Source organism: Anopheles merus, chromosome 2R, assembly GCF_017562075.2.
Source record: "Anopheles merus strain MAF chromosome 2R, AmerM5.1, whole genome shotgun sequence".
In the NCBI taxonomy this organism is placed as follows: Eukaryota; Metazoa; Arthropoda; class Insecta; order Diptera; family Culicidae; genus Anopheles; species Anopheles merus.
In genome coordinates this window covers 39,219,330-39,239,820 of record NC_054082.1, presented here as the reverse complement: position 1 = coordinate 39,239,820, position 20,491 = coordinate 39,219,330, and the positions used below count along the sequence as shown (strand labels likewise).

Below are 20,491 nucleotides of genomic sequence, written 5' to 3'. Positions count from 1 at the left end.
TTTCCACCAACAATTAATCATTTGTTTGATTGATCAATAAATCTTCCCCGTACTCGGAACTTGCCGAGAGTACTCAATTCAGCGTGGGCGGAAGACCTCCGCAGTGGGGCGGAGTGGTATGATTTCATTGTTTACTCACGCGTCTTATCCTTTCCACGCATGGTGGAAACGGGACCGTACACACATGTGTGCCCGAAACGTTGTTTGTGTGCGTTTCTGAAGCCTTTGGATACCGCCTCACGATGGGTTGTGCCGCACCCAAAACACAAACTCATTTGCCAACGCTTTATGCAGTGCCAATGTACCGAGCGAGTCCACGGCTCCCGGGACCACTAGACAAACAAGCGTACCGTACCGAAGCATCCAGGCGCCAGTCGCCGGTTTGCAGCGTGACTTGACACTTCCGACTTGAGCTCGACGGCTCGGTATGGACGGAGCGTACGATGCTCGGCGATGACGACGACGACGACATCGCCACAAACGGTGTGCCAACGAACGTCCGCCAAGGACGGCATGAGGAGGGGAGTGAGGTTCACATTTCCGCCGACACGGCCGATTGTCGCACGCACCCTTAAAGCGCCTCGGGTCAGGGGTTCGATTTGGAAACTGCAATGATGGATGAGTGCCCGAGAGTGGCTCTCTTCGGGCGTGGATGAATGTTCGAAATATAAGCATAGTTTACATATTTTCCTGCCACGAGCCGTAGACGTGGTTGGAATTCTTCTCTCGCAGGCGTACCGAAATGCTAATCGAAGGTTGCGAACTGCGAAAGGTTCACGTGAATGTGGCCACATACGATTGACTTTGATTGATTCATCCGGTTGATACGGTTGAGCCGCTCCAGGGTTCGAAAGTTTCGACACGGGCGTAAAATTATTCATTCCGATACGTGGTAGCCCGTGCCGAGGCCGGCTGGAGAGACAAATCGTTTTTATGGCAAACATTTGCGTGCGAAGGATTATCTACATGTAGAGGTTACTGTCGTAAGGATCGGGTACAAACCGTACAAACAAATATTTATTGCCCAAACAAGGCACTGATATCATATCTCGGTTAGTATCAATCAATAAAATAAACCAATTTATTGAGTTAGATAACACCAACGATGGAATTAGAACAACAACAACACATTGAGTTAGATATTAGACCAATGAAAAAGTGTAAAAACAGCAACATAAATAAAGAAGAATGTATTAAACATAAACATTTTTAATTTATATTTTCATAAATACCGATGCAATAGAATAACACGTAGAATAAAGCGTAAAACTACACTTGATGTAAACATATAAAATCAAAGTATTCCCTGAAGAAGTAAAAGCGACTCAAAATGTAAGCTGACTTGCTTTAAATTATGTGTGTACTTGGTTTGACAAAACTAACACACACAGCTTAGCATTTTACTTGATGAAGTCATTGAGTACCATTGTCTCAAGACAACAGAGGGCTTTCACCCAGCAATTATCCTTCCTGAACTATTCAAAATTAATCAACCTTTTTCCAAGCTGCCATGAGGGTGTATCATCTGCTCACGTCCGGTCCGGCCCCACAATTTCCCAAAGACATCCGGTACTCATTGCAAATGCAGCAGTCTGCTGGGCATCCCTTGCCTGTCCTCGGGTCCAGTACCCGCCACCCGAGTGTCCTAAATAAGTCCCCTACCCAGCATCCGACCCATGAGTGGGACGAAAGAAAAAAAAACTAAGCGAAAAGGGACAACAGCATTTCATAAATATTAAATGAGCACCGTTCGTTTGAACCGGAATCAAACAACTGCTGACCAACTGCTGGCCTGACCAATAAGCCCGGTGGACCTATGAGAAGGCGTCCCGTGAAGCTCTATTGAACACAGGAGAGAGCTTCCTGCTGCAAAATACATACGTGTATAACTATGTTGGGTAGGTGGCTACATACCCATGAATGTACTGACCGAGCCCATGCTACACTTGCGGCCGTTTCTCGTCCTTCGATAGCTTCCTGTGTCTACGCCAGGTCGTTGCGCATCGATAAAACTCGGAACTAAATACTCGCACCAACTAGCGCCAGCGGGCGTTCCTGTCCAACGCTCCCGGTTGCTTTAGATCTTCCACATTTGGCTCATAAAACATGCATCCGGGTTGGGTCGAACGAGTTGAGGTAGCAATTCAAGTGTGGGTCGATTGTGTTGTATGTTTTTGTTTTGTTTTAGTAGTGTTTTTTTGTACTTCCAATCGCTTTCCTACCTCTTAAATGGGAAAGTTGGTACGGTCAAGAAGTAGTTTGCTAGGCTCACGGAAACCAACCGTGAGTTTGGCCCCCGATTGGGCTCTGGTTCTTCTTCTCCAAAATTGTGCGAAATTAAATACCAAACCCCACACCGATGCCGTTTGCACGATTGTCTCAACTGGCCGTTCGCACGAAACCTAACCGTATGGCCGCCATCCAATTGAATTCGATCTAGTGGGATATCTTATTAATGGACCTATTTAATAAAGATGAATTCTGATTACACCTACGGCCAGACCAGAATACAAAACACTATGCCTGGCCGTACGCTGTATAGTTCGGTAAGCCCGGTAAGAATTTCTCCACGCCCTAAAAATGATCCTGCATGTGTTGGAACATTTGTATTTGCTGTCTCTCTTTCAACCTTGCCACGCTACTCTTCGCATGGAACGAAGCGAAGGTCGCCATGCAAGAAAATTCGATACGTGTTCAAGTGGTAGGCGCTTGGACCCGTCAGTGGATAGCAATTCGTACTTGAATTGAGATAAATTGAATTTGGACGAGTACCCTGAACAGTGAGTGTATGTGTGCACACATACACACACTCTACGCCTAGCCGTGGCGGTCTCACACACTTGCTCAGCTTTTCCCTCACAACCTCCTGCCGGCCAATCGATTTGTCCATCCGTCGAACGGTTTTCGTCCTTCACGGTTGCGATCATAAATTTTTCGCAATTCCCTCCCATCCATTACCACCACGTTCAGCGAGTGTGGGGCAAGAAGAAAAGATACGGCTCCATCGCATAGCATAAGGCGGCCCACGAAGCAACACAAGCACCGAAGCATCGAATACCGTACCCCTCACATGTCTAAGGCGGCCTGCGGTTATTGTGTTAGCGCTGAAGCATATTTTGTCGCACGAAGAAAATTGAACGACAAACGAGCGAGTACACCCGTATCGCTCTTGCTCTCGCTCTCTCTTTTTCTTGGGGTCACGCTGAAAAAGGTATGAAAAATGTAAGGCATATTGAAATTTATTGTGCAAATATTCAACAAATCCCTGAGCGCTTGATTTATGCACTATAATTTTTACCTGGCGTATTTGAAGAAAATGGAATTCAGCGTGGATTGAAGCTCAGTGCAATCATATTTACGTTCACGATTGGCACAAATATTTGAAAACAATTTTTTACGTAGGTTGAAACAGTCATTTATAAGCTGAATGCTGAATCCTGAGTGCTTAATACTGAACTTTGACCTTGTTATATTCTTTTAGTTGATACATTATTATTTTATTTAGATGAGAATACAATACAATCTCAAAATGCTGGCAGTTTTCATATGCTGTATGCAAAATATTTTTTTTACAGTTTTAATTTGTCACTAGCTACTCATTTCACGAGCACATTGTATGAAGTTAGTACATCATTAAACACTACGTTGCTTAGAACCATAAAACTAGTTTCAAACGTAAAGTTAATTTAACCAATATACACGAGTTTTTTTTTCTGGTTTAAACGAATAAAGTCTGTACATTTAAGGCAATACAAAACTTCATCTAAAGCCCGATTGTCGATTGCCTTAGAAAAATAGTTTATAGCTGTTTTTTTTTCATATAATGTCTCCGTTTCGGTCGAATTCATTGCCTGATAATTGGATCCTTCATTTTAAATGAAATCTGTTAAGAGCATATTTTATTTTTTATTTACTGCTGTAGTTAGCAACATTCCATAAAAACCCCCGCTTACAAGACACCTTCCGCTTAATTCATAAACCATGTTAAGTATAGCCAAGTGAAAGCGTTTGTGGCCAGCACGTCGATGTGCTATTATACCGCTACTGATGTACAATGCCAACACGCACAACCGGTGGCACACAATACCGAAACCGTACAAACTATATCCCCAGCGCTCCAGTATCGCAAACCATTACCACCCGCTTTAACAAGTCGCCATTTGTCGGATGTATTGAAAGAGGAAACGTAACAAAGGGAACTTCACTGACACGGTATCGAATCACCCAAGGCACGAGCCTTCCGATACTTACACGGTTGTTGGGCAAGCAGCTTATGGGAATGGGAGGGACAGGGACTGGGGACGTAAAAAACGGCCGACCAAAACGAGTGACAGACTTGGGCGAACAACGAGAGTATGTGAAAGAGAGAGACAGAGAAGTAAAAAAGAAGAAAACAAGATAAATAAAACACCCACCAACATCCAACAGCCGGAAAGTGAACGCCGACAGTCAACAACAAAGGAAGATTCTAATGGATTAAACGTGTAGCAAATCCGCTCCCAATGGAGCAAAACGGAAAGAGAAGATTACAATATGACATAAGCATCCAATTAGAAGCTTAGCGCAGCTCACATACCTTTGGAGCTCATTTGACAGATAGATTTTATTTTCTAGGCAAGCCCCGTTCGCAAAGCGGCCTGGAAGGTTCCTTTTTTGTCCCGGACGTCGGACGATAGGGCAGGGAAGCAACTGAGCAGAAACCGAAGGAAAAGCTCATTTCACAACACACATACACACAATCACGGCAAGCGCTTCGAATGCTTGTGAAGTGGGCGCAAGCAACATACGTCGCGGCATCGATGGCAACCAACTTTTAAGCGCTTCGGCTTAACTACTGATTCCCCTTTTCGAAGCCTTACACGCGTACGCTGATCCGTTGTTCGAAGCAATCATATAGCCCGGACAGTTTATGTGCTTCGGCTTGTGCTTCTCCAATCCAGCCCGTCAACTGCCGATAGCGATCCGGTGGGAGGTGCTAGATCGTAGAATGCGATTATTGGAGAGACTTTTAGTAGCTTCTGAGAGTTACTAGGCATTAAGACATGGGATTTTAAGAGGGAAGACATTTTTAAAAACTTTTAGCTCAATTTCCTTTTTTTAATTGATTAATTTAACAAATAAACTAAACGTACAGACAACATTTGAATCTCATATTACACTGTTAAAAAAATAAAACTAAAAGTACAAAATGGACTTAGCACAGGCAGCAAACGGCAGCAGCATAAGGAGGTATTTTTCCATGTTTTTTGCTAACCCACATTGAAAGCTTCAATCACGGCTTAAACTCCAATCCTTCACGAAGCATAAAATTTGCTTTGGGACGACTGTTCCCAAGAGTGGAAAACGCTCCAATGGGGATTACACCAAATTCATTTTCGACAAGTGTTTTTCAACACAACAACAAGGATGCTCTTTCGCTAGACGCACGGGTGCAAGCGAATGGCAGAAAACGGTAACGATGCTTGAGCTGTTGCTGACGTCCTTGAGGCGACAAAACATTTCGCCTTGGGCGCATTCAATCTAGCGCAAAATGTTTTTCCTCCTCACTGAAGTGCGGTTTACGCTCATTCGGCTGTCAAAACAGACAGGCCCGATTATCAAAACATGGAATCAGTTTCACTTCACTCATCACCATTTTTTTCGTGCCTTACTCTACCCAGCTCACAGCAAAACAATTAGAGAAACAAGAATGAACCCCGCTTCGAAAGGCCTTTCTACACCGTGCGATTTCTTCCACCGAATTTCCACAGTCGCCCTGGAGTGCTTATTTGTTTTTGGCTTAATTCATCCTTTCAGCTGGCTCGCGGGAAAGCTCCAGCACCTCCAAATACGCCGTCGTGGTGTTCGTGCACGGTGAATCGTACGAATGGAACAGTGGGAACCCGTACGATGGATCGGTTCTAGCCAGTTATGGACAAATTTTAGTAGTTACAATCAATTATCGTTTAGGAATATTAGGCAAGTAACGTGGGAGGAATAGGGGCGTGCATGCAAACACAGCAACACAATCTAATATTGCACTTGTTCTCTCTCTCTCTCTCTCTCTCTCTCTCTCTCTCTCTCTATCTCTTTCTCCCTCTCTCCCTCTCTCTCTCTCTCTTTCTCTCTCTCTCGCTCTCTCTCTCTCTCTCATCGAGCAGGATTTTTAAATGCCAACGTAGACCGGTTCTCGAAAGCGCCGGCCAACTACGGTCTAATGGATATCATTGCCGCCCTGCACTGGATACAGGAAAACATCGAGGCCTTTGGTGGTGACCCGAAAAGTGTAACACTCGCAGGCCACGGAACCGGTGCCGCCTGTGTTCACTTTCTGATCGCCTCCGCAGCTGTCCCAGAAGGTGAGCTTAGCACAAAAGAGAAAGTTTGGCACCAAACAATGTTACAACGTCCTGTGCTTCAAAGCTTCGTAAAAAAAGTGCGGCGATAATAACATTCATTAAATTTCGCCTTCCCTAAACGAATCACTTTAAAGAACGCCATCCGTACCATTATCGTAAAACCACTATCTGCAGCTTTAAAATGCTGCCCACCGTTCCCGCTCGTGAATGAAACCATTTCAAATTAGCATAAGAAAACAGCTAACCTCTCATTCACCATCCAATGGAACAGTCATGGACGGTAGCGACGATGACGGCGCTGTACGGTTTGCGCGAAAACAAGACACCGACGCCGTGGAAGACAGCGTGACGCGTATCTGACGCGTCTATTCGCTTGTCACGTTTCCATTATGGGCAAGATAAATTTTTGTTTGATAATCATCAATTACTTTACCAACATTTCCATTCGTTCGCTCGCATCGCCCGATCGCTAATGGAATGAATAAATCCATCTCCACCATCGTGCCAAGGAGCGAGAGCACCAAGCTTTTATGTTTGGTGCGTGTGGGCGCAATCCGTAAGCTTTGCGCGAGGCAAAGGCAAGGCGTCTTAAAGTCTGGAAGAACTGTACGATCTATAGAAAGGTGTGAGAGATTTTTCTCTCGCCATCACACAGTCCCTGCCAGTTGTGGAAATGCTTTCTCCAACACGGCAGCCATCTTACACGAATGTCGTTCGAGGTAAGGGCGTGTCGTTTTCGTTTAATAATAAAACAAGACGAACGTCCAAATCAATAAACACGCAAATCCAAGATGCTGCATTTTAAATTGTTTCGCTCCAGGCCACGGCTGAACGCTTTCCCGCTGCTGCCGTTGCAACAGACCCGTCACGTGTGCGACACATTAAAAATTGTTACCAATTTTTATGATTTATTCCATGCCTCTTTTTTTTGTTAGCATTTTCCATATACGCGACATTGTTAAACGAGCTTTTTTGGGGGATCGCGGAGGTGTGAGGTCATAGAGGAATAAAATGAAAGCACGAGCATTAATAACACCATTTTCAAATTCATACGATTGCTGCTGCTGCTGCTGCTGCTGATTTATGTCGATGGCAGCATGTTGGCATGGCATATTTGCTAATGTTCCATTTTCGGCTGCACTGGCTGTGGGAAATTGTTTATGTTTGCTTCAAATTTAACTGTACGAATCAGTGAAGCCATCATTGCAGAGCGCATGACGCGATGTGTCGCGAGCCAACTAGAGCGGAATGATTAACTTCTAGGTAATAACCATTCCCCTGCCAGACCAGCTAAGCGTCGACTGCTAATGAAACGTTTCACTAAATATTTGACCGACAGCTAAAGGCCCTCCATTATGCGCCCCCTTGTGTTAGATCCTGCTGAGTGGCGTTTCGATTTCACCATTTTCACCGTTCGTGCACGGGCGTAGCCGCACGTCATTTTCGCACGGGATTTAAATTCACTCTCCAATTCAAAGGCACGCTGGCGTGCTCTTGAGTGCATTACAATGCATGGTGATGCTTAGCGAAGCGTGTGCCGAAAATCGATTCCAATTGCTTCAACGCCAAAAAGGCACCGGTGCTTTTCCGGTGTAACACGGCGGTTTTGCCGTAGACTCCTATCCGTGAAAAGCAATTTGCGTTTTATCCACATCAATGAAGGCACCGAGAGATGCTCATCGTAACAGACACTGGGCGCTAAGCTGTGAAGCGAAAGGTCAGCGATGCCCACGTGCTCACGTGTTTCTCTCTCTCCCTCTCTCTCTCTCCCTCTCTCTGCCTCCCACCAGGACTGCTCTTCCATCGGGCGATCATGATGTCCGGATCGGGGCTCGCACCGTGGTCACTGGTGGGCGAGCCGGCCAAGTTCGCCGCTTACGTATCGCACCACGTGAACTGTTCGCCCGATCTACCTCACCAGCTGCTCCTGAAGTGTTTGCGCGACAAACCGCTCGAGGACATTCTATCCACCAGCGTGCGCGCACCGGACTTTGGCAACGCGTTCGGACCCAGCGTGGACGGTGTAGTAATAGGTAGGTGTCCAATGCACGAGCTTCCCACACACACACAAAGCTTCCCGGCCCTAGTGGGATTGCTTGCTGGGAAAACGAATGGATTTTCTTTCCACAAAGCCAGTAATTAAATCACGCTTTATGTCCAACGTTCAGATACGGGAGAGATACAGCAGATGGACGGGACGCACTACAGTGACTACAGTGGCAATCCGGCTGCAACGAAACCATCCGCTCATATCCACAACACGCTCAACACCATCAACGCGATACTGTTGCGCAAACTAGCTATTAACAAATTGTCCAAGTAGGTACCGAGCACGGTCTGGCTGTTTGTTCCGGTCCCGGGACAAAAACACTCCACACGGATCACCAATCGGCGTAATCGCTCACCGGTAATTAAACCTTTGCGCCTTGTTCCTTCCCGCCCAGGTACGATCTACTGGTCGGTGTGACGCGGGCCGAAGCGTACTTTGCGTTCAACTCCGAAGACGTCCAGTACGGTATCGAGGCGGACCGGAGGGCGAAAATTCTGAAGAACTACGTCCGAAGCACGTACAGCTTCCATCTGAACGAAATCCTGGCCACGATCGTGAACGAGTACACCGACTGGGAGCGGCCGGTGCAGCATCCCATCAACATCAGGTACGGGGGGGGGGGGGAGGGCACACGTCACCGACCTGGTTCGCTGCCGATTCAGACCATTTATTTTCTTCCATCCGTTCTGTTTGATTTCATGCCACAAACGCACACACACACCCCGCCCGCCGCGCAGAGACGAGACGCTAGAAGCGCTGAGCGATGCACGTATCGTGGCGCCGGCCGTACAGACGGCCGACCTACATTCCGCTGATCACCGCAATTCGTTTCTGTACGTGTTCGATTATCAGACGAAATTTGGCGACTTTCCGCAGGTAAGAATGGCTCCGGTAATCAGCTCCCCATTAGCGTTTTATGTTTCGTTCCCCCCTTTTCTGCTCGAGAGAGATTGTGTTTTATGCTCTCGCCCGGGCAACACCACGCACACAAACGTTACACTTTTCAGCTGGAAAACGCAAAACGGGTTTTGCCGTCACACCGAAGTTCAAATGGCCAACAGTGCGCAACAAAACTGGGCAGCGTTTACACGGGGATACACCATTTTCAAATCGAATGGTTGGGCGGAAAATCCATTAATTTTCTGTCCACAGCAGATAAAATGTCAAAAACATCCAGTGAGTCTCACGTATTTTGGCAGCACTTTTTTATCGCTTTTTCTGCCTTTCTTCTTGGGCATTGGGAAAGAATTTTTCACTGCCGTTTAATCTTATCGAACCGGTGGAGAGAGAAAGTTGAGCGAATATCTCCAACTTTTTCACCACCCGGCAAGAATGTCTGACAGTACCACCGGCACGCCGAGTTTTAAGCGATGATCGGCAATCAAAGAGCGCTCGGAAAGTTTTTCAAAAATCGACATAAAACAAACCTTTTGAAAAGGCAGCGAATGATTGCTCAGCGATTCCGTTCATTCGATTTTGAAACAGACGCCGGAGCAGTTTTGCAAACATAAGTGCTTTAATGATTCTTCTATCAGTTGTGTTCTAGCAGATTGTCAGGCTCGGATCGTTCTTATATCGGTTCGCTGCTGAGCAGCTTGCACCAAAACTTTTCCTTCCTCACAACATTTTCTACCACTTTCAATAAAAACATTCTTCCCATGCCAATTTGTTTGAGGTTGCAAATTGCTCAAGTTTGCTACTGCCGGTGAGAACATGTAACGTAACGCCGCCGGACGGTGAACAACGGCAACAACAAAACGCATCCAAATTTGCTCCTCTCTTCCCCACCACACCCTCCAGCGCTCCTAGGATATTTGCTGAAATTGAAATTCTTTCGCCTGCTGAGCGAAAGGGATCACCATAATACTTTCGCGGTGGATTAGATTTTCCGATCCCGTATCGCATCGCTTGGTTGTACGGTTTGCAAAACTGTGGTCCGTCCACGCTGCTGTTGTTCCATGAATTATTACACCGTATTCTCGTCCGCTGTCCGATCGCTGATGTCCTTCGGGCGGTGGACTGAACGGAACGAAGCAGGTGGAAAAGACGCACGAAACAGGACAAAACAACCACTCCGAACGATCAACATTGAATGGGACGGTTTTATCACGGTCGGTTATGTTCTATCCATTGGTGGCAGCACAAAACAACCAACATTGCTCCGGCGCTCCTTCTTGTTTGGAGACCGGGTCAAAGATTAAATATCCTGTTGTGGCCAACACTTTACGCTGTCAATCTCAGCAACGGTCCGCTGGCTCTCCCTTCCACGAACCGTTCCGCTATTTAAACGCTTTCTGCAGGGTGTTGCGGATCTCGGACCCGCTCTTCTTATTGATCGAATTCACCCATACCGAACCCACAGTCGAACCGAGTCGAAGGAATGTGCAGCCCTTTTGTACAAAGCTTTCGCGAGACTGCGGATACAGCAAGGCGCCTGTGAAATTGCTGACCTGGTTCCGTGCGAGGACAGCAAAACTATGTTCGCCCACAATCGCCACCCTGCGGTGGAAACCCGAAACCGCAGAACGAACATTATTTGCTTTTCATTGTGCCGTTCTTTTTGGCTTCCGTTCTACAATCCGTTCCCAAGTCGCTGAATATTCGTGTACGTGTGGGCTGCATTTGCACCGGGAGCGGGAAATATTTGTGCAATGTTTTACAATCAATTTAATGAGCGTATACACAATGCCGAACGTTGCTGCGATGCCGTCGTTCCGTTCGCTCGCACCGCCAACGCTCAACGCTTGACGAAGGTAAAACACACACACACACACATCTCTAATCTCCAAAGCTTATCCAACCAACGGGTAGGAGGGCTTTGCACCTTACCCGTTCCTCACACGAACACGAATGCCGTATCCTTCAAGGAAGATGTGCGCCCTTTGACCCACTGCTCGGTATTGCTCCGGTACAAACACCAGTGAACGGTTTTACTGCTGCCCAACTTTAACACGGCACTTTGTGTTTTGTTTTCCTTTTTTCGGCCCGCAAACTGGCGGTTTTTCGGAGGGCGGGGGGATAGGCTTGCCCTCGAATCTCGGAAGGTGAGCTTTCCAACGCCACGCAAGTTAAAAGTCATCCCAAGACGGTCAGGATGGGTGGGTTTTGTTTGTGCACGCGGTTTGTGTGGTTTCTGTGGCTTCGGAAACGTCATCAAGACTCGGTCGGGCTGATTAAACCGGAAGTGTACACCGAGCCGGGGTATGGGGTGACGAGTACGTAGCGTAAAAACGATAATCTGGCGCCGGTTACATCCGGTCCAAATAAAAAAGAAAGCAAATCATAATCCTTTTCCAATGCTGTGCAAATATTGCGTGGAAAAGGGCACGCTGACTTCTTACGAAATCTGCCAACAGAGCCCGCTGACTCGACAGTTGACATTCGTGACCTGGATTTTCGTGCCCCGGCTCAACCATTTTTTGTGTGTGCGTTGGAGGGATGCGAGAATCCCAACTTCCAGCGCCAGAACAATTGTTTGGGTTTTTTCGCCTTTTTTGTTGTTGTGTGGTTAACGCTCGTACCGCCCTCCTATCAAATTTCTCTCCACGGTGTTGCATGGATTTGTTCACAAAGTTGCCAACAAAACCACAAAACATGAAACACCAACTGTGGGAATGCGAAATCAACCAAGAGAAGCAGGGGCACTGGGATGCAGCATAAACAAAAAAAAACCATATTCCCTGCTCGAGTTGAACCTGAAACACAGCACCGCCCGACGCTCGGGCTAAGCAGGAAAGAAATAAAAGATAAACGACGAACAACCACAAGCAGCAACAACAACAACAACAAAAACCAGCGACAATCAGCTAACATGCCACACGGACACATAACTTTGCGCTTCACGCTCGTAACATAATCTGAACTCATGTTTGTTATCACATTGCTCTCAATCACAACTCTGTTTCTCGGTGTCCATTCCACACTGACTCTCGCATTTTTTTTCATTCTCTTTTCCTCCCTGCCGGGCGTCAAATAGCGACAAGGCTGTATCCATGGAGAGGACCTGCCGTATCTGTTCGGTGCACCACTGGTCGGAGGATTCAATCACTTCACGCGAAACTACACCAAGTCCGAAATCGCCCTCTCGGAAGCGGTTATGATCTACTGGTCAAACTTTATCCGCACCGGGTAAGTACGAACCGGTTCATGCGACGTGCGACGCTGCTTTTGGGGTTTTGTCTGTTCCATCCCTTCAAATCTTTCACCATTCGTTTTCCATCCACGCCTGAAAGCTTCCTTCTGTTCACGTGTCGACACGATCCTAATGTCGTCACGCGTTCACATCTGCTCGATTCTCGCTCCATCCCGTGGAGCATTCCCCAGTCCCTGGTCGCACGGGCTGTTAACCGCGTGCAGCTAAAAACCTGCCAAATACGGCACACAATTCTCCAGCGTGGCCCCGTCAATGTGGGCACGTCCGTGTTGTACGCCCGCTTCGCAGTGCCCGGCCCTATCAACAGTCACCCGGAAGTGAACGATTCGTACTTGGCTGTGCCACTAACTCGGAACTACCTGCTTGTTATGTGCCGCGTTCGGTTCCGTGTTCGTGGTGCTTTCGGTACACTTCAGAATTTCGCCAATGGTTTTATATTTCTTTCAGTGTCGAATTTTCTAACATCCCTTTTCGCATGACGCACTTAAAAAACACTGCTCCTTTTTTTCCGCACAGCAACCCGAATGAACAGCTCGAAAATGATCACGTACGCGACCGGACGCGCTTCAAGAACATCGAATGGACGCCGTACGAGAGTGTGCACAAAAAATATCTCAATCTTGGTGAGTAGATTCCAACGATCCCCTGCTGCGTAGATTTCGGTAGCAGGTCTCCTCTCCTTTATTCGGAGCTTTTCCAGCTTTGCTTTTCGATCTGCCCTGGTAAACGCAAAAAAAGAAGCTTGATTCTTTGCGAGTGCGAGTGTGCACAACCAAATGTCATCCAAAAGAAAAGAACAAAGCGATCTCGAACAAAGGCACCGCGTATGCGGAACTCTTAAAAATGCATTCGAAAAAATGGCCGGTGAATAAAACACCACTCGCATTACTCGAACGCCTTTTCATCTTGTTTTTGTGTGCGTGCGCTACGGATTTATGGCGAACTGATTCTTCCTCCATGTCTGCCACTGTGTCTGTGTGTGTGTGTGGAACGGTCGGAAATCGTATGTGCTTCAGCTGCTTTCAATATTGATTCAGAGATTGTTTCCCGTTTTTGCCTCCGGGGGCAGACCAATCAGTGTCAAATATCATTCACCGAGGCCACCAGGAATCAGCCGAATGCGATTAGATTGCGATAGCGCCACTTTGATGATAGGCTGCGTCGGGCATCGCGTTTACCAGTCAAAGTCCCCTCGGGCGCACGCTAACGCTCCGACTTCCCGACCTAGGCGAGGCGCCGTACCGTGTGCGTTTGATTTTTTGCTCTCAAAGCTCCGGCCGTTCGAATGTGAATTTTTAGGAGTTTCCGCTTTGTGCCTGGGCCTGTTTCAGCCTGTTCTAACCCGCTCTTTCTTTTACGATTTTCCATGTGACCAGACACGAAGCCTAAGCTGAAAAACCACTACCGGGCGCATCGGCTGTCCTTCTGGCTGAACCTCGTGCCGGATTTGCATAAGCCGGGCAACGACGACGTCCCCAGCGGGCACCACGAGCTAGAGTCGGACGACGAGGAGCAGCCGGCCGCGCTGCCAACGGTGAAACCGCTCAACCCGCCCCAGCGCGATCCGGCCACGATCGGGTCGAACTATACGCTCTTCACCACGCAGGTCTTCTCGCTGCTGAACTTCTCCTCGTACGGCATCCTGCCGAACGGTAGCCGCCACTATCCGGGCACCCGGCCCGTCCACCCCGTCACAGCCGAATCGTCCGAGGGAGGTGACGATGACGGTGGTGCTACAGGCGGCGGAGCTGGCGGAGCCGGTGGAATGTCTTCCTCGCAGGAGGATGGCTTCGCCGCGTACAGTACCGCGCTGAGCGTCACGATCGCGATCGGGTGCAGTCTGCTCATACTGAACGTGCTGATCTTTGCCGGCGTGTACTACCAGCGGGACAAGACGCGACTGAATGAGCCGCGCGGCGGCGGCCCGGGCATGGGCGGTCCCGGCGGGCACGGTACGCTGCAGACGAAAAAGCGCAACGAAAACGGCCAAATGCCAAACAACATCTGCGGCGAGCTGGAAAGCCTGACGATCCACGCGAAGGCGGACCCCTCCACCATACTCGGGCACCATCATCCGGCGCTGCAGCACCACCAGATGCCGCCGCCCGAGTTTGCCGACCTGCCGCAGCGGGCACCGCCACCGCCCAAGCACCTGAAGTCGGTGCCGGGCGACGGCGGTGGAATGCTCCCCGCACACGCGCTCCAGCTGATCGGCAGCAACTGCGGCACGCTCACGAAGAAGAGCTGCGTCAAGTCGAACCTGTCGACGGCGACGGTCGGTGGCGTGAGCGTCGGCCATCCCTCCCAGACCGTCACGATGGACGAGCTGCGCGTGTGACGTTAAGTGTCGTTCGCTCTCGAGGACCGAACGGTAGTGGCTGCCCCGGACGACGATGACCACGACCACGGTCGGAACATACTGATGAACTGCCTGGGCGACGGCAGGAGCCTGGCGTTTGATGGCGCCATGACCGCCCTGTAGCCGCCCTGTAGCGGACGCAAACGTCGGATGGAGGCGCCCGGTGGCGCGTGGTCTTCTTTTCAGTGGCAACAACCCGGCTGTTGGAGGGCCCCCCCCGGGGTACGGTCACTACCACGCGCAAGCCCAAGAGAGCGGATGGTAATGATGAATTTCAATAGGTTATGAATAATTAGTGCAAACCAGGGGATGCTCGGCCCCAGCACACTCGCTGGGACGGTTCGGGCCAGCCAGTGCAGGAGCGAAGCCAATTTTTAGCCGAAAACAAGCCGACCATGTCCACCACTGTTTGTGTATGTGTGTGTGTGTGAGTGTGTGTGTATGTTTGCATCAAAGTGTGCGAAAGTGAAGTTTTCCAAGGGCGATTGACGATAGCGGCGGTGATAACGCGCAGGAAGGATCCTTCCGGCTGTCCGTTGTTAGCAGCCTCCCCAATGCTGGTTCGTTGCCAGAAGCAGGTGTGTAATTAATCAATAATGATGTCGAACGGTGCCAGAATAGGGCGGGCTGTTTTGTTTCCCCAACCTCCCTCCACCCACTCCCGCACCCAACGATCTCGAATGCCCGGCACGAACGGCAAAACGCCACCGGGGGCGGGTAAAATTAAAACATTAATTTTGCATTTCTGTCAGGCGAACGGTTTTCGCTTATGATTTATCAGTGACACTTCCTGAGCTAAATTATCCTCTTTCCCAGTCCCCCCCCCCGCGCACGATACCTCCCCTTTCGGATTCGGATGAGCGAGTGCCAGCCAAAGGTCACCTTTGCTGCTGTTTTGCCTTTGCTCTTGAGCTCAAGAGATGGCATGGGATGAGCCTTAATTTTGCCATCCATCCTTGAAAGAACGCCCAACAACGCGCCTTGCCTCATTTACGCCCCATCTCGGAGTAGCCAAATTAATGATTAAAACATTTTGCCGCACCATCGGGACCGTGGGGATGGGGATGAGCTGAAGCTTCCGTTTGCTGCGGGTTGGGGCCCTTGCACGGAAGCGTTCTGATAATTGGAAAATATTTTGATTTTTGCGAAGCGGCTTGTTTTTGCCAAGCGCGCTCAACCGTCGACAGTTTTCGATTAACACTGCCGCCCCTGTTCGCGCCACTTGCCGTCTCGTTTGCAAATAGCAGCTTTGGGAGAAGAAGGGCCTTGAAAAGGGGAAAGCAATCTAGCACCGTTGCCATGTTTGCGGGAGGGCGAGGTCGTTAAAATATTGTACCTTCTTGCATGAGGTTCTATTTATTTGACAGTACGGTACTGCTGAACAGTGACAGCAGCAAAGAACGGCGACAAACGAGCAAACTAAGAGCCGCATCACCGCGTAGATCCTAGAAATTGTGCGTTTGTAAGCAGTTTTTTTTTCAACCGTGCAATTTTTATCATTTCCTCATGAAATGCTTCCAACAACCAACGAACAACTATTTGTCGTGCTGTTGTTCGATCGGCTTGGATTGTGTTTCTTCTGTACCATTCCTCCCTAGACTTCTCGCCCCCCCCCCCCCCCTCTCCATCATCCCGCATGGCGTGTTTTGACTGTTTGAACAGGCAATTTATTTGCTTCACCAACCATTGTTCTCCCACGAATGATTGATAGCATTAACCAAAGGGTAGAAGAGGGGCGGGGGAGGGGAGGAAGCGATATCAGTGGAGCACCCGGGCGATGGGTTTCTTTTCCGGTGCCAGGCTCCGGGGTTCATTACCTTGAATCATTCATCCCTTCAGCTGCCTGACCCGCCCCGCCAGTGCCGGCCGGATACCATCTTAATCCGAAATCCTTCGAGCTTCCCCTGCCCTTGGCCCCCGATACTGGTACACCTTCGCCGTCTGTTGAGCCCCGGCGCGAGGCGCGGCAGAAATGGGGACAGAAATAATGCCCTATTGTTTGAATGTAGGACCAAAGAGCCGGCATCATAAATTCTAGGAAATAATAACAATAACAATAAAAATCTCTTTGTACATAATAAACTCCTTTCCGTGGGCGGGGTGCGTAGGTAGGCGGACGACCAGCGGGCGTACACCGGGAAGCAAAAAGCGCCTCAACCGGTTATCCGGTTTCGGTATGAATGTGGGCCACGACAGCACAGACGCAACACGGCCGGTGCGGGCGATATGCAAGCACACAGTTTTCCCGGCCACAGTTGTATCTTTGATTAAGTATTCGATAAGCCGCCATAACGAGCGAGATAAGGGGTTGGAATGTTATTTGGGGATGGTTGTTTTTTTCTTCTGTTGTTGTTGTTGATTTCTTCTCATTGCTCGCTTGCTTTTATCATTGTTGCTAGTAGCGCGCGTTGGAATGGACCTTGTGCTGCTCAGCCAGGCACGCCGAAAGCCTTTGTTCGTTCTGCCACCGGCCCTGGATTATGTGCAAAACATATTTTCAGTGACTCATGATTTGTGCGCTGCGAATGGAATTTCCTGTGTCGCTTTTTCCCCCTCGTTTGCCCCCGGGTGCTAACGCCATCCCCTTCCCTGGACACACGGTTAATGAAGTGAGGCCCGGACCGTCACACAAAAACAACCAGTTTTAATTATGACCAAAAATGAGCAACAGGCCTTTATTAATAACGTTGTCCATCAGACACATTAAAAGTGGATTGTAATTTTGGTAAATTGCCGTTTTTGCTAGCCAAGCACTTCCCCATTTTTTATGATTTGACATAGAATGATTACGGTGCTTAAGATGCTTGTTATAAGCACATGCTTTGTTTAGCTTTGTTTGAAACGTTGAATAACTGAGTAACGTGACGCAACAAACAACTGCAAGAAATCCCCTTTGAAAGAAGCTTAGGAAAATTTGTGAAACTTTGGAGGGATTTTGGGAATTTCAAATGAATGGGAAACTAACGTTGAACCGTGTTATCGTCTAATATCGTTACCGGATAATGATCCGTTTGCGTGTCGCGCGCCCCAAGCACGACACCTATCAAAAGCAAACATTATTTTTAACTTTCGTAAAACGAAAAAACAAATAACGACAACACTTTGACGAATAAGGGGGCGTGATCGGCGTATGAGACATGAAATTCTGTTTAAATAGATAAGCAAACACACTGCGTGCAAAACGTACTACACGTAGTACCGAAGCAGCAAGTTTTTCGCGTTGTTCGAACAGATTTTATCTTTGTTAAAGCATGATCGATTTAATTTTAATAGAATTTCTAAAGACTGACCTTATCGAACAAAACTCTCGTTCTGTTCCGTGCGAAATGCTCACAGAGTGCAAAGGATCCGTGACCTTTACTGGAGCATACACTAACCAAAAAAAAACACATAATCGAACTCATGGCAAAATGTGGAATTGATTTAGAGAAAGAAACACATAAAGATGTAACAGTCATCACAGAAACAATTTACCCGCATGCATTCCTTCCGTTGCTCCCTCTCTGATACTCTTTTTACGTTTGCCGTCGTCTAGTTGATTTAGGTCGTTGGTTTGCTATATCTTACGTGCTACAGTGAAACCGAGGGACTGCAGGAGGAATTGCATAGCGGTACAGAGAAATGCAACACCGAAACATAGCTATAATTGTGTGTTTAAAATTCATTCCAAACGTAAAGTTAAGCACGAAAGAGAGATGATTCGACCCGTTTCGGTGAGAGTTAACTTACCTACTAGCATCCTTTCTTCCAAGCGACATCACACAACTTTTTCGTACTCCCGTAGACTACCAGTCGTTTGAAAGATCGTTTCGGCAAACTCTGTATACAATGCAAAACTAAAACCAACCCAATGAACAAATGTTAGAAGAGGAGGAACTAAATATCGTTGAGACAGTAAACGACCAGGACGGCAAAAGATGCGGCACAAAGCAAAGAAGAGCAGTGCAGATTACTTTTAACACTGTAAATATTTCCGAACTTAATGAGCTAAACTAAAGGTATTGAGAGAGAGAGAGAGAGAGAGAGAGAGAGAGAGAGAGAGAGAGAGAGAGAGAGAACTAAGAAAAACACGGAAACGGCAAAACCAAAACGTCACACGCTAAGCAACACACGTAACATACAAATTTGATGGGAATTTAAACTACTTGTAAAGCACACAAACCAAACAAACAAACAAACAAACAAACCCCACAAACTGTAATGTACACTGAAATACTCCGTAAGCTCTCGAAGCAGAAGCTGGGAGCTCGAGATTGCGTATTGGTTGGACTTCAGGCAATGTGGTCGGATCGAATGACTCGAATCAAAGATACAGAAAAGTAACGTTCTCCAACCGATGCTCGAAATAAATATGGCGACGGAAGCGTTGAAATTGAATTGATTGTGTACTTACTCGAGTTGTGTTCACCCACGGGATGGTTGCTGCGGGGAGAAGCGAGTGTGGGAAATTTGCACGTTGAATAATAAGTATTTATTCAAGCTATTGAAATCGGGTGAGTACACATTGTAAATAAAATCAATGCATTTCACTAACTTACTGGAAACTCCATTGTGCACAATTCCGTTTTCTTTGGCATCAGATTAATAAAAATAAAATCACTACAGTAATTAATTAGCATAAGTTTTAACATACTTCTACGTAAACGGATCTACCAGCTAAACCTTCTCGCTGGTAGCTTCCTCTACCGCCATTCAAGCTTCAATCTAGAACTTCAATCTGCTGACCCCAGCACATCGTTCACCCTGTATGACTTTATTTTGCATTATTTATTCTGAATGTCATCGTAAATTTAACATTCTTGACTGTTCACCAGAAAACGATCGGGTGTCAAGCGGTAAAAGGGAACGGAACGACCAGAAAGGAGAGGAAAAATTAAACACCTTTCACCTACCGGTTGATGGTGTTAAAATTCGTGCCCTTCGTCTAACAATGCAAACACAATCAAACAGTTCTGGGAAGTTGGCAACAGCAACCAGAATAACAGAAACAACTACAACAAAAAACCCCACACACAAAAGTTTCCCCAATGGTACGATACCGTCAAAAACCGCCCATAACGCAACGTTCGCAGCGCAGCAAACTTCAACTAAACGACACCATTGCCAATACGCAACGCAACAACTCGCGGCGTCGCTCGTCAATGTTTGATGATGGTGGTCGTGAGAGAGAGAGAGGCATAGAGTGCAAGAAAACATCCCCTTTAAAACTCATCCCCAAAAGACAGCGACAACGCTCAACAATGATCCCCGCAGGACTACCGTGCGCACAACAAATGGTTACCTTTTTTTACATAGCGAGGACTTTACGAAGGATCATTGTATTTTTTTTATTTGCGATGGCTCGGGCGAAGGCATAAAGAAGGGGGGGGAAAAGACACGAACACGAAACAAGCAAAACCCTTAAGTAAAAGTAAATTACTTTCCCCAAAAATGGTGTGCCTCCATTCTACTTCCGCCCGTTTCACTGCAAGTCCTGCGCGAAGTTTTATTTCCTTTTTATGAGACTCTAAATTCCGGATTTGATTCCGGTTGTTCAACAAATCTTCCCCCTTGAGCCGGCGAGTCGCTCCGGGTGAAGTGACCATGATTTA

The 20,491-nt window shown here is 47.7% G+C and overlaps 1 protein-coding gene across 1 annotated transcript in view; it reads left to right on the top strand.

Annotated features, from left to right (window-relative positions):
* The window catches only part of LOC121588353 (neuroligin 4-like), a 28,974-nt gene extending 9,697 nt beyond the window's left edge, over window positions 1-19,277 (top strand). Inside the window, exons 3-11 of the mRNA XM_041906178.1 lie at window positions 5,797-5,958; window positions 6,141-6,338; window positions 8,129-8,371; window positions 8,507-8,657; window positions 8,783-8,995; window positions 9,126-9,264; window positions 12,365-12,516; window positions 13,058-13,164; window positions 13,918-19,277. Of these exons, the coding sequence (XP_041762112.1) occupies window positions 5,797-5,958; window positions 6,141-6,338; window positions 8,129-8,371; window positions 8,507-8,657; window positions 8,783-8,995; window positions 9,126-9,264; window positions 12,365-12,516; window positions 13,058-13,164; window positions 13,918-14,879 (2,327 nt within the window). The 3' untranslated portion in view covers window positions 14,880-19,277. The remainder of the gene's footprint in view (window positions 1-5,796; window positions 5,959-6,140; window positions 6,339-8,128; window positions 8,372-8,506; window positions 8,658-8,782; window positions 8,996-9,125; window positions 9,265-12,364; window positions 12,517-13,057; window positions 13,165-13,917) is intronic.
* The last annotated feature ends 1,214 nt before the right edge of the window (window positions 19,278-20,491 follow it).